General features: G+C 36.2%; 4 protein-coding genes across 4 annotated transcripts; 2 read left to right on the forward strand and 2 right to left on the reverse strand.

The window, feature by feature from the left end:
- Positions 1–1,984: 1,984 nt before the first annotated feature.
- Positions 1,985–2,353, reverse strand: LOC110229483. Its single transcript, XM_021029789.1, has one exon. The coding sequence runs from the start codon at positions 2,334–2,336 to the stop codon at positions 2,193–2,195; it is 144 nt and encodes a 47-aa protein (XP_020885448.1). The 5' UTR covers positions 2,337–2,353; the 3' UTR covers positions 1,985–2,192.
- On the forward strand, positions 2,329–2,881 carry LOC9314727. Its single transcript, XM_021029788.1, has one exon. The coding sequence runs from the start codon at positions 2,406–2,408 to the stop codon at positions 2,643–2,645; it is 240 nt and encodes a 79-aa protein (XP_020885447.1). The 5' UTR covers positions 2,329–2,405; the 3' UTR covers positions 2,646–2,881.
- A 3,785-nt stretch (positions 2,882–6,666) lies between these two features.
- Positions 6,667–7,717, forward strand: LOC9314728 (lysine-rich arabinogalactan protein 17). Its single transcript, XM_002878615.2, has 2 exons — positions 6,667–7,198; positions 7,469–7,717. Exons 1-2 carry the CDS (start codon positions 6,743–6,745, stop codon positions 7,553–7,555), a joined length of 543 nt encoding a protein of 180 aa, XP_002878661.1. The 5' UTR covers positions 6,667–6,742; the 3' UTR covers positions 7,556–7,717.
- Positions 7,718–7,812: 95 nt separating this feature from the next.
- On the reverse strand, positions 7,813–11,479 carry LOC9314729 (U-box domain-containing protein 4). Its single transcript, XM_002880438.2, has 5 exons — positions 11,209–11,479; positions 10,729–11,005; positions 10,444–10,560; positions 8,201–10,243; positions 7,813–8,112 (listed from the first exon to the last, which is right to left on the reverse strand). Coding segments are annotated over exons 1-5 (2,499 nt in total). The 5' UTR covers positions 11,211–11,479; the 3' UTR covers positions 7,813–8,052.
- Between the last annotated feature and the right edge of the window lie 1,497 nt (positions 11,480–12,976).

A 12,976-nucleotide genomic window follows, 5' to 3' on the forward strand; every position in this document is an offset into this window, starting at 1 on the left:
GGTGATGTAAAACGAATAACTGTTTTCATAATTGTTGGTGGGAGATATTGAAGTAGACTATCATCAACCAATTTCACAAATTAAGAGGAGGTTGAAAATAAGACTATAATTTCCTGCTATACCCAAACCTACTATGATTTTGATTATCGTTGGCAACCGAATTTTAACCTTCTTCTAATAGAACCATTGTAACATTTCAACAACACGATAAATCTTAAGAGTTAAGATATTAAGATATTATTGGAGGTATATTGAAAAACGTGGTCAATATGACGAGTAAGACGATAGCATTTTACGAAGACGTTCATATTAAAATCCAGTCATATATAGCAGTTCTTTTTGTTTGAAATTGTACTCGTCTATGATTCCAATTCTTATTTTTATAATTACTCTAATATAAGAAATTTGATTTGTTGTTGTTGAAAGTATAATTAACTTCACAATATTTCAAAAAGTTATTTATTTTTTTATCAAGCAAGTTGTGTCTTCAAATACATAAGAAAATAAATAGTTCGAATTTAAATTAATAAATTAATATATATATATATATATATATATATATATATATAAAAGAAAAAATAAATTTTGGTAACTTATCTAATCGTTGAAAAGCAACGAACCAGTTATTGAAAAGCTAAGAGTCACTTTAAACTAAGACACACAAACTTTCAACAGACTAAAGAAAAACAAATCAAACAAGTACAAAAAATTACATCAGTATACTGACTTTTCAAGTTGAGATAGTCTTATTTGAGATTACAACTTGACCATCAAACGTCTACCGAAAAATATTTAATCCAAGATTTATTATCCAAAACATATCGCAGTCTTCGAGGCGTTTAGGCAAAAACTTCCTTACCAAAAAGTTGAGAACATCAAGTAACAAGATAATATATTTTGAGCATTGAGAAAGTCTTTAAAAGACATATGGAGACTTAGTGACAAGATTAACTAGCTTTAAGAAAATCAACAGCTAATTAGCTAGTAAAATCTTGTGCTTTAACCTGATCGTGATCAACAAAAACTTCTTTTAACCAGGAAGGATAGCATGTAGCTACATACGAGGTCAATCTAAGATCAGCTGTTATAATGCGTGGAATTTGATATGCAGCATTGTTATTCTGTTGTGGTTCAAAAAGCATAAACCAATTTCTCATAACTTCACCGAGAGAGAAGAGAGGAAGTATATGACTTGATCATTCTTTAGGCTTATTAATTGCTTTGATGATCTCCATTGTAGTTGCACCAAATGTCACATTTTGTACTTTTAAACTCTTGATACTACTTACAACCTACTCCCAACTTGGCTTAAATATACATTTGAGCATAAGATCTTCTGCTATGAAGTAAACCATTGCTATAAGAGTCTCTTATCACCCAGGAAACACCGGCTAAGTTGCTGCTAGTTCAATTTAACTATCTTCCACCATTAATTTATTTTACTGGTAGTTTTAGCTTTAAGTATCAATTGATAAAAAATATGAGTGGTCGATTGAAGAAAAAAGAGAGAATCATGAGGAATGGTGAAATAAAGTTTGTGAAGACTGAGATTCGGAAGAAATTAAGAATATGATATAGAAGAGACCTAATAGGCAAATGGGTTGGAGAAAGTTTGCTTACTTAAACTCAAAGTTAGATTAATGATTAATAAGCACTTTACGTTAAATTGATTTTTTAATAGAAATTTAGGCATTGAGTTGTTTATATTTTAATAATTATTAGGTTATTCTTTTAAAAAATTAAATCAATTGATTTTGAACTTGGGTTTGGGCTTGAATTTAATTTAATCATTATTAAGTGATGTGAAATTGAAAAGAGTTATTATTGGTTGAGAAATCTGAGTTGTATTAATCGAAATGTTTTGATTGGTTGACAATTTTAGTGACGTGTCAATCCCAGAATACTCCAAAATGCTGAGATGTCAGCATTAGAGAGACTTTTGTTGTTTTTATTGTATTGATTCAGCTCCTAGATTTCTCTCACCAATTAAACAAGAATCACTAAATCAACATGTTATAATCTCTTTTTACTCTCATCTGAAATTTTCTCTAAGCACCGCCAAAATTGAGATCGTAGAGTATTCTAAATGTAAAGCTGATTTTTATCAACCAAATACAACCATTTCATTCGGAACCCAAAATAACTAACTTTATCTGTTTTTGGTTCAACTCAATTATTCGCTTTAACCCACTTCAAGAAAAGCCCACTAAAAAGCCCATAAGCACAGCCGACATCAGCAGACAGCAAGCCACGTCGATCTCGAGGAACCGCGTATTTGACGTGTCGGAATCACACGAGCCACAGTGTACTAGATAGCTCCATAAAAGCAGACACATCTCATGGAGAACCTAAACAACTTTAATAGACAACAAAAAAAAAGAAGAACCTAACCAAAAAAAAAAAGAATGGAGGCCGAGAAAACACCATCGACGACGGAGAAGAAAACGGAGCAAGTGAAAGACAACGACTTACCAACCAATAGCCCTTACATGGCCACAGGTACTTTGGAAGACTACAAACTGAAAGCTTATGGAGCCGAAGGTCACCAAGAACCTACACCTGGTCTTGGAGGTGGCTCCACCGATGCTCCTACTCCTTCTGGCGACAAACCGGCCGCCACCACCACCGGTGCCAAAGCTCCGTGATAAATAAAAGACTATAATAATGAACGGGTTTTGTGGATCTTCGGAAAAAAAGAAATAAACCCAAAATTGTAGTATTGTTCAATAACTGATCCAGCTTCTTTTTATTTCTTAACGTTTTTATGGTTTGACTAAAAATGTATTTCGAGTTTCATAAGATATTTATTATCATATGTTTCCGATAAAATGAAGTTGTAACGATTTAATAATTAATGTGATCTTATTTCGGTTCGAAAAAAGACCAATGTTATTCAGTTTCATCTCTATCCATCAGATAACTCGAGCTTACTTAATTAGTCATATACAACTAAACTATAGGTATTCAAATTAACAAAAAAAAAAAAATCCAATTTTGGTTTCGTTTTGGAATTTTATGAATAGTACTATCTAAAATAAGAAACCATTATTTGTTGGATAAATTGGTACGGGTTTGGAATTTTAATTCAATATAACGTTATTTTTTAATTAAAAATTTCCTTAGATCAAGTATTTTCTCCGATTCGATTTGGTTTGGATTAGTATTTGAGTTTGAGATATGAAAAAATCAAAAAGTGAATTCAATTTTCTTTACTATTGATCATTTATTTCGACATTGTCATAATATTATTCTATAGAAGCAGTGATCATCATGATGTGCTAAGTGTGTGATGCCAAGCGAAGTCGGTGGCTTTGTGACTTTGTGGTACGAACGAATATTTGGTGTAGGGCATATTTTATTGGCCCACGTACACGTGGTTGGCGGTACTAAATCTTGGACTCGATCTCAATATGATATGTGGCTCACAAATTGATATGTAGTCACCCGAGAAAGCAGATATATAAATTAATGAAAAATAAATTAATATTAATATTTCTATGAATTAAAATTTAATGGGTTCTTAATAAAATTAATCTTTTATTTTTAACCAACGGATTAAGATTTGGTATTGAATAGTTTTATTGTATGATTTCCTTTTGGTTCAGTTTTGGTCTTTTGGTTTCTTTTCTTTAGACATAATTTCCAGAGATATTTTATCATTCGTCAGCTTAGCTTCCGAGATTATCTCGTCTCCAATTTTGTATTTCATCTTAATAATACATAATATATCTTCGATAAGTTGCAAATGAACAGACATTTAAAACTGAAACAAAGCCGACTAGAAGTTCCTGCATATTTATGAACAGACATTGCATAATTATGAAGGGCATCCTAAATATTAATGTATCCTTCATAACACTTATGAAAATAAAATTTTACCTTCTTGTTTTCATGTACCACCGTTGAATATGTATTTCCTATAGGGATCACAGCAGAATCTCGAGCAAGAGGGGAAAAATGAATATTTGCGTCGTCCTTTTTCATCTATTGAACGTATATCACTAGATGGAACAGAAAATAAGATGTCACATCCAATTGATTGATGAAGTTCCTCCAAAACAAACAAATGTAAAGAATTTAGTCTGTAGTGTAAGTCTGTCTACAATTAAAACAAAAAAGAGTCATATACACTTATATTTACCGTTATACACAAACGAACTATTTCAGGATCTCCTTGTGATGAAAGTGCAAATTTGGCGATCATTCTGAATATACATTGGTAGAGAATCTTCTAACATCAGCTTCATCTTTGGGGGAAGTTCATAGCTAAGTTAAATATCTTTGACTAAACCCTCAAGTTCAAAGTCTTCAATAACACTCTCAACTAAACCCTCAAGTTCAAAGTCTTCAATAACACTCTCAACTAAACCCTTGTATGGGATATTCTCATCTAGTTCACAAAGGGATCCAACTTTGTTTGTGTCTACTAGAAAAATCCACTGAAGTTTTTCATTTTGTTTCCACTCCCCACGAACAGAGTATATCTCCACCATGCCTACACCATACCTATAGAAATCAATAACCAATACAATGAGCAAACTAGAAGATCTTTCAGAATTCGTAAATCATCTACTTTTCTCTAAATCGATGAAAAAAAATCTGAAATAGCTACAACGGTAAAGTTTGCTTAATTTGCCTAATTAAGCTCAAAATTTTGTCATTAATCCAAGAAATCAACTGTCATTAATCCCTGAAATCCCATAAATCCTAGAAATCTCAGAAATCAACACGAAGAAGAAGAACCTGATTGAAGCTTCACCGGAATGCGATCAATTTAGCACCTGATTGAAGCTCTGAGATATGAAGCTTCACCGCAATTGAAATTGCAAATCGGAACCTTCACCGGATTCACAAAATCGTAAGCTTCTCCATCCCGATGAATATCTGTTTGTTTTTACTCATTAATATTAATTAATTAATTTTAGAGATTAAAAGTGCTATTTTTGGAAGTTTAGATATTATGTGCTAAATATGTCCATAAAACCAGTGTTCAAGAAAGCGCTAGACGCTAAGCGGGCGGTGACGCAGTGCCTAGCGCCTAGAACGCCTAATCGGGGCCTAGACGATTTTTAGGCGGTTTAGACGTTTATAACATAAAACATTATCAATATGATATTATATATAAAAGTTATATAAAATATCTATATAAAACTAAAAATTATGAAATTATAAATAAAAATTAGATAAAATATTTATTTATATTTATATTAAACAATATATGAATATTTATAACTATATATATAAATAAAACTCTAATTGAAATTGGAAAAATACATTAAACAAGATCTATGTAATTTTAGGCGGTCAAGGCGGTTATCTAGGCGTCGCATGAGAGCCTAGCGCCTAGTCGGGGCCTAGGCGACCGCCTAGACCGCTTTTTAGAACACTGCATAAAACATATTATGGTGCTATTAGACACCATTTCTCATATTTGTTTGAATCTTTTTAAAATCTTCATGAAATGTGCAATAGAAATGTAAGATGAACAATTAAAACATTTTCTCCTAACATTAACACCCAGTTTTGGAGATATTGAATCCTCAAATCTCTCTTTATTTTTTGTTTTCCATTAAATTGTACAAATCTTTCTTTCTTATTTGGTGAGACAACAATATACTGGTGACGAGAGACCGACGACGTAAATCTGGTGAAGGGATGAGAACACGAGACGACAAGACGACGAAAATTCGGCGACAAGATTTCGTTTCAAAGAGAATTTGTGTTTCATGAAAGAAGAAAACGAAACTGTTTTGTTACGTGAAAAAAGAGCTGGGCCATTAATTAATTTAGGTCCATTAATATAAAATCTTATTAAAAATCTTAGATGTTTATGTGTGGAACATTGAAAATCTAGTGCTATTTTTTAAAATAAAATATAAAATCAATTGCTCTATAATCTATCTTGCAAGTGGAAAAAAATATATAACAAACGGATTAAAGAAACTCTATAACAAAGCTATTTTTCAATCAAGCTTATTATTGCCTGTAACTAAATAAAGCTGACGATAATAAAGTTCAAAAAGACATTGTTTGAAAAAGTGATGTACAACGCATGTAATATGATTTGTTTCCTGAGGACCACAGAAATAAAATAATGGCATTATCGACACGCCGCTCTCGATGGTATTTTTCCATTTGTCATTGTCTCTTCAATGGAATAGCCACTCCAATTTTTTTTAGAAAAAGGTTACACAAATGCATATGCAATGTATAGTATGTAGTGTACGTAGTATGATACGGTTCTATATTATGTGCATGAAAAATAAGCAAACTCGTTAGAATAACCGAAAAAGAGATCGGAAACAAAGCTCAAAAATAAGAATATTAATGAAACGAAAATGCTGTTTTCGTATGTGTTTCCATAGCGGTGGTGGTGACGGTGACTGCCACAGGACCATCACCGGAATATGCCAATTCTCCAGCTGTTCATCCTTCTAGCAACTATAAAACAAAAACAAAAAATGTCGTAGAAAACCAAAATTGGGAAACAACAAAAAATATTGGGCCCAATGACAGACTGGGCCTAGCTCAAATATTACAACAACCACACATAATTTGTTACACTCTGCTCCAACGGCTACTAATCACCGTAGGTCCCTTACATTCTTCGATCAACGGTCCAGATTTCTCAAATGTTTTCTATTATATACATGCAAGAAGAATATACACTCTAGTATCTACATTCTTCACTCAACACTCACTTTTTCTCTAATTCCTTATTTCTCTCAACTAATTTCAAATTATGACTCGCAAAATTCTCTTAACAGTTACATTGATCTGCATTTTCTCTCTCGGCGTCGGTGGCCAATCTCCGGCCACCGCGCCGAGCCATTCTCCTTCTATATCTCCTCAAAAGCCTAAATCCACATCTCCCGCCATTTCTCCATCGCCGGAATTAACTCCCACGACGGAGGCTCCGACGCAGACTCCGGTGGAACCACCCGTCCAGGCTCCTCCTTCTCCTACACCTGAGGCTTCTTCTCCGCCAGCTCCTTCACCGGAGGCTGATACACCTTCTGCTCCGGTGGATGCACCAACAGCTGATGTTCCAGCTCCAGCTCCGAGCAAACATAAGAAGAAGCATAAGACCGCCCCGGCTCCTGGACCAGCTTCGGAGATTTTAAGCCCGCCTGCTCCGCCCGGGGAAGCTCCTGGTCCTGGACCAAGCGATGCTTTCTCCCCCGCCGCTGACGATCAGGTACATAATATGATTTAGCCTAAACAACGGTAGATTAATCTAGGTAATATGTAGTAATTAATAACACTTAAAGTAAAAAACACTGAAATTAGTTAGATCTTTTGTAGGAACTAGGAACTAACTATAGTAGTAACAAACTTGCAACATAGAATGTTTCATTATTCGTCTAATGTCAATGCTCAATAATTTATATGATTTAAAAATATATGATAATCACATTTTTGTTAGATTTGGTTTTTCTAAAATTTGAAATCGAATTATTTAATGCAGAGCGGAGCAGAAAGAAGAAGTGTGATACAAAATGTGATGGTGGGAGCTGCGGCAATAGCATGGCCTCTTCTTGCTCTAGCCTTCTAATAAATTTTTTTTTTGTTCTTTCAGTTTCAATTCTTAATTTTATTTATTTTTTTATCTTTTTTATCCTACCATATTTGTCTCCCTCGATACAGCTCACATTTTGTATTCAGCATTTTATATACTACCTGTTTTTTTTATGTTACAAATGATAATTTTCATACATGCTATTTTCTGCAAAATTACTGTTCTCAATTTGCTAATTAGCTCATCAATGGTAAAATATTCTCACTCATTCACAGCTACATTGTTTTACGAAATCAGAAAAAATAAAAAAATTATATTCCAAATCAAAGTTTATTATGAGAATCAATCGAAAATTAAAGAATACAGAGAACCAACAAAAAATCTTGGGTATGAAAATTATTTGCAGAAGAAACCTCTTTTTGTACAAAATCACTACTTTGGTAAGAGGATAAAACATAAAATAAGGCACTGAGAGACCAGAATCTGTGCATTATCAATATCATCAACATCATCATCATCATCATCATCATCCATCAGCCACGCCCGGCGTTTCCATGCCGTTGGTTTCTGAAGTAACTGAGCAACGCCTGTGCCTGACAAGTTACAAGATTCAAAACAATCAAAGTCATGAGAGTGGCTTCTTAAATCAGAAGCATCATGATATAGTTATAAAGTTTGTACCTTTTCTCTAGCTCTGGGAGTACCAGACTGTGAGAGAGCGACGAGTGGAGGAACGGCGCCTTCTTGAAGAACCATGTTGCAGAACCGACCACTGTTGGTTGAAAGTTGAAGAAGAGCTGCTGCGGCGTTTTCTTTCCCTCTAGCTGAACCCAACTCAACAACTTCAACAAGAAGAGGGATCCCGCCTTCTTGACCAATCGCGTTTCTACCTTCCGGGATTGTAGCTAGATTTGCCAAAACTGCAACTGCTTTATCCACCATCCCAGCTGCTGGGTCCATCAGATCAATAAGATATCTCACAGCACCTGATTGCACGATTGTCGCCTTGTTTTCTTGATGTATCGATAGATTAAACAATGCAGTAGCAGCGTCTTTCTTACCCCGAGGGGTACCGTTACCGAGTAGATCTACAAGAGGCCCGATTGCACCCGACTGACCGATCTTAATCTTGTTTTCTTCTATTACAGAGAGACTGAAGAGAGTGGCAGCTGAATTCTCCTTAGCTTCAGAGCTACCATTTTCAAGCACGTAAATGAGCGGCTCAATTGCACCGGCATCAGCAATTGCAGTTTTGTTGTTGTCATTGATAGATAAGTTGAGAAGGGCGGTAACAGCGTTTTCCTGTGTTGCTGAGTCACTTGAGTAAAGTAGTTCCACCAATAAGACGATTGCTCCAGAGTTCCCAATGACTATCCGATTATCCATGTTGTGCTTGGCTAGCAACCTTAGTTCTGCGGTTGCTTGTCTCTGAGTATCCAATGAACTGCTTTTCAACTCCTCCACCAACTTCTTAACTTGGGTTTCGACCTCAGAAAGATCACGTCTTGTCTCATTCGAAGGCGCTGAAACAATCCTTGAACCGAGTCTCTCTGATGGACGTCGCCAAAACTGACCACGACTACGTCTATCCATGAATTTGGGGGAAAAATCAGACAAATCTCGCCGAGTAGCTGCTGAAGTGGTTGCAGCAAGAGGCCCTGATCTAATTTCTCCTGAAGCATCACTGCTGTAAGGTGTAGCATGAGCTGATTCTTCTGAATTTTCATTCGCATCTGCTCTTGGAAACTCTTCATTGGAAACAGTGCTAGTAGCAGAAGGGGACCTATGATGGTGGTTCTCAGATGTTTGTCCATTTTCCACTGAGCCTCGTGTAGTTGAAGATACAGATGACCTACCGGGTGCATCTGTCTTCATTTCTCTAGAATCGTTAGATCTATCTTCAAAATCATTTAGTGATCCCCTCCTGGCGTCCAAACCGTACCCATTTCCAGATACACCCGGTGAAGAAGCACCCAAGGCAGAAGCAGGACGTGAAGGAGAAGCACCTTCTCTTCCAGTTGCTCGGCTTGAGAAAGAGGGCTTACCGGTTTCACTTGAAGAAGCATCCCAATCATGTGACTTGTTGCTAACTTTATGAGCAGAAACATCAGCACCCGTGCTTGGAATGGAGTCTGTACATGATAAAAGAGGAGAAAGCTCATTTAAACTTGTTGATTTATTGGGATCAGGCAGCTTGACATCGTTTGTCTCACACCAGTTAGCGATTAAGGCCTTCACAGTGTAATTGGGTATTAGAGTCGTGTGAGTCAGGGTCTGTCGAGTCTTGGGACACACTTTTAAACCCAAATCAATCCATCTCTTGATGAACGCCTTTTCATATGTTTGTCCTGATGACACAATCACTGGATCAGTCATTACTTCAAGTGACAGAGGGCAAAAGAAGTCGGCAAGAATGGCAACACTAGATGTCTGAGTCTGTTTGATCAGAAGAAGACGTTCATGCATGCGGTTTACAATTACAATCAGTTGGTCAAGGAACTCGACTTCTGCATTATTCTCAGACTGCTCAGCCATCTCTTTCTGCCTCTCCAGAGCAACAGCTTCAATCAGAATCTCCTGGTTTGATCTCAGACCAGTGTTCTCTCCAATTTTCACCAAGATCTCAGGGCTAGGTCCAACACCATCTCTCTGATCCCTCAAAGCACCATCAATGACAGAAGATATTTCTTCATAACTAAGATGCTTAATCTTCTCTAAACATTGCTGCAATTACGAATATTTGTAAATTAACCATTCGCATCTCCTGCAATTTCGATTCAATTGCTAATGTCGACAACACAAGAAAACACAACGCAGTCAGCATCACTAAAGCTAATGTTCCGAACAGACCACGTATATACACCAGACCTATAGCATGTAAAATCAATACAAGATTCCTCTAAATGTAAAGAGAAGATAGGTACCTCAAGGGAAGCTGGGCTTAGCTCATCAGGTAGATGGTTCTTAGAAGACATGAGAAACTTGAAAGTATCCACAATGGTGTCTCGCATCTTTGGTATCAAAGATTCAATTTGAAGAACCTAGACGAAACGATATATCAGTAACCAAAACTTAAGCAGGAGTGCAGCCTAACCGTCACGGATTCAAGCAGACAGTTAGTTACAGAGTACCAATATCATCAGTTCATCTACTAAATGGTTATATGCAACTTGTAAACAATCTATACATAAAACCAGAGAGGGACTTACGAAATAGACTTTACTGGAGAATGCTTGCCAACTCCTGAAAAGATCAATCGATTGATCAACATCCTGAGTCAATTCTTCAAATGCTTTACCAAGTTTCTCATCCAAAACAAGATCAGAGTTAACAACAACATCTGCAATAGGCTTCAACACTTTCAATAACTCTTCAACTCTTTTATAGTACTTCTCAAATGGGTCTAAATCTATATGTTTGGAAGATGATAGATTTAGAAACGACGAGATACTTCCGATAAGAACTTTTAAGATTTCCATTTTAACCCTGAAAAAAAAGCAACAAAATTTCAAACTTTAGATCAAAAGGGTACACGAATCACGAATCGAACAATCGTCAAGTGAATCTACGAAATTGATTAAATGGGTCTCTCGGAAATGTAAGTAAGAGAATTGGAAGAGAGAAAAGAGGGGAAATTGAAAACCCTAAGTAGATAGATAGATCGAAACTAAAAGAGAGAAGAAACAAACATGCACGTGAAGAAGAAGAAGGGAAATCAATTTTTCTCGGTCTCGCCGATTATAGTTGAGAGCACGTAAAAAGCAAATCTTCTTCTTCTTCTGTGTAATTTTTTTTTTTTTTGATTAGTGAAAGAAGAAGGAAAAAAAAAAGATTGGAGGAGTTGTTTGGCTCTGAAATTGGTCAGAGAGAAATTTGCTGGCGTTTTAAGCCGTTCTAAGCCGTTTCGGACATTGTTTTGTCAGCTTTGGTCTCCTCCACTTTGTGTTTTGTTTTTTTTTTTCTTTAAGAAAATATGCCAAAAAAATCAATATTTTGATAGAAACTTTTAAAAATATATAAATCAATCCTAGATTACAAGAAAAACACATATCTTTTAACTAATAACATAAATGATGTATACTCCATTGAATAATTGTATACTAACGACATTGCATATATGATTATGTATATATGTCTTGGTCAATCGTTGTAAACTTTTACAACAATAAAATAAAAGAGAAGAACTAGGTTTCAGAACCGCTCTCATGCACGTTTTTCAAGTAACCCGAGAAGCAAAGTTTTTCAAAAAAAGTGAATCTCACCAACATAATGAAACCTATGTCAGACTCATACCAAAAGTTTCTTGTCAAGGAAAGTTACGGACTATAGGCTCATAGCCCTCTGCTCCGTGTACTACAAGATAGTGGCGAAAATTCTAACTAAACACCTACTGAAGCTTTTTCCCGACATGATTTCAGAAAACCATTCAGCCTTTGTGCCCTTCCGTGCCATCTCAGACAATATCCTTATTACTCATGAGATTCTACATAATACATACCCTAAGCTTGTCTAAAGCAAAAAAGAGAGGTTCCATGGCCGTTAAAACTGACATGAGCAAGGCCTATGATCGGATCGAATGGGACTTCCTTCGGGCAGTACTGTCAAGTTTAGGTTTCCACACGATGTGGATTGAGTGGATCATGGAGTGTGTCTCCACAGTCTCATACTCCTTTCTAGTCAATGGTTCTCCTCAAGGTAAAGTCACTCCTTCAAGAGGAATCCGTCAATGCGATCCTTTGTCTCCATACCTCTTTATTCTATGCACGGAAGTTCTTTCGGGTCTTTGTTGAAAAGCACAAGAGGATCGTTCATTACCAGGGGTCAGGGTATCGCCCAATAGCCCAGCAGTTAGCCATTTACTTTTCGCAGACGACATTATATTCTTCTGTAAATCAAGTAAAAAAGCTTGTCATGCTCTGGCCAATATCCTCCAGAACTATGAGGCTATGTCAGGTCAATGCATTAACTTAGGCAAATCATCCATCAACTTTTCCAAGAAAACATCACAAGCTCACAGACTTCAAGCTAAGCGGATCATCTGAATCAATAAAGAGGGGGGGTATAGGTAAGTACCTCGGCTTGCCAGAGAACTTTAGGAGACGTAAGAGAAACATCTTTGGAGATATTGTGGACCGCATCCGCCAACGTTCTCACTCATGGGCCTCAATATTTCTTTCGACGGCTGGTAAGGAAACCCTCCTTAAGGCAGTCCTCACTTAATTTTATGCCTTCATATACGATGTCATGCTTCAAACTACCATCGTCCCTCAACAAAAAGTCCAATATATTTTGACCCGATTCTGGTGGGATGCAAAACCCGATGAAAGGAAGATGTCTTGGGTTGCTTGGACTAAACTCACAAGACCAAATTAAAAACGCGGCTTTCGGGATATTGAAGCTTTTAATGATGCTCTCTTGGCTAAACTGGGTTGGAGATTGATATCTCACCCAACTTCT

Source organism: Arabidopsis lyrata, assembly GCF_000004255.2.
Source record: "Arabidopsis lyrata subsp. lyrata unplaced genomic scaffold ARALYscaffold_4, whole genome shotgun sequence".
In the NCBI taxonomy this organism is placed as follows: domain Eukaryota; kingdom Viridiplantae; phylum Streptophyta; class Magnoliopsida; order Brassicales; family Brassicaceae; genus Arabidopsis; species Arabidopsis lyrata.

Bases quoted from the DNA above. Each gene is read 5' to 3' on its own strand.
- LOC110229483 (XM_021029789.1), bottom strand. From the start codon at position 2,336: ATGTGTCTGCTTTTATGGAGCTATCTAGTACACTGTGGCTCGTGTGAT.
- LOC9314727 (XM_021029788.1), top strand. From the start codon at position 2,406: ATGGAGGCCGAGAAAACACCATCGACGACGGAGAAGAAAACGGAGCAA.
- LOC9314728 (XM_002878615.2), top strand. From the start codon at position 6,743: ATGACTCGCAAAATTCTCTTAACAGTTACATTGATCTGCATTTTCTCT. The intron at 7,199-7,468 runs GTACATAATATG...TATTTAATGCAG, and splicing joins CCCCCGCCGCTGACGATCAG to AGCGGAGCAGAAAGAAGAAG.
- LOC9314729 (XM_002880438.2), bottom strand. The intron at 10,561-10,728 runs GTAAGTCCCTCT...CGTTTCGTCTAG, and splicing joins TCTCCAGTAAAGTCTATTTC to GTTCTTCAAATTGAATCTTT. The intron at 10,244-10,443 runs GTACCTATCTTC...TCGTAATTGCAG, and splicing joins TAAGCCCAGCTTCCCTTGAG to CAATGTTTAGAGAAGATTAA.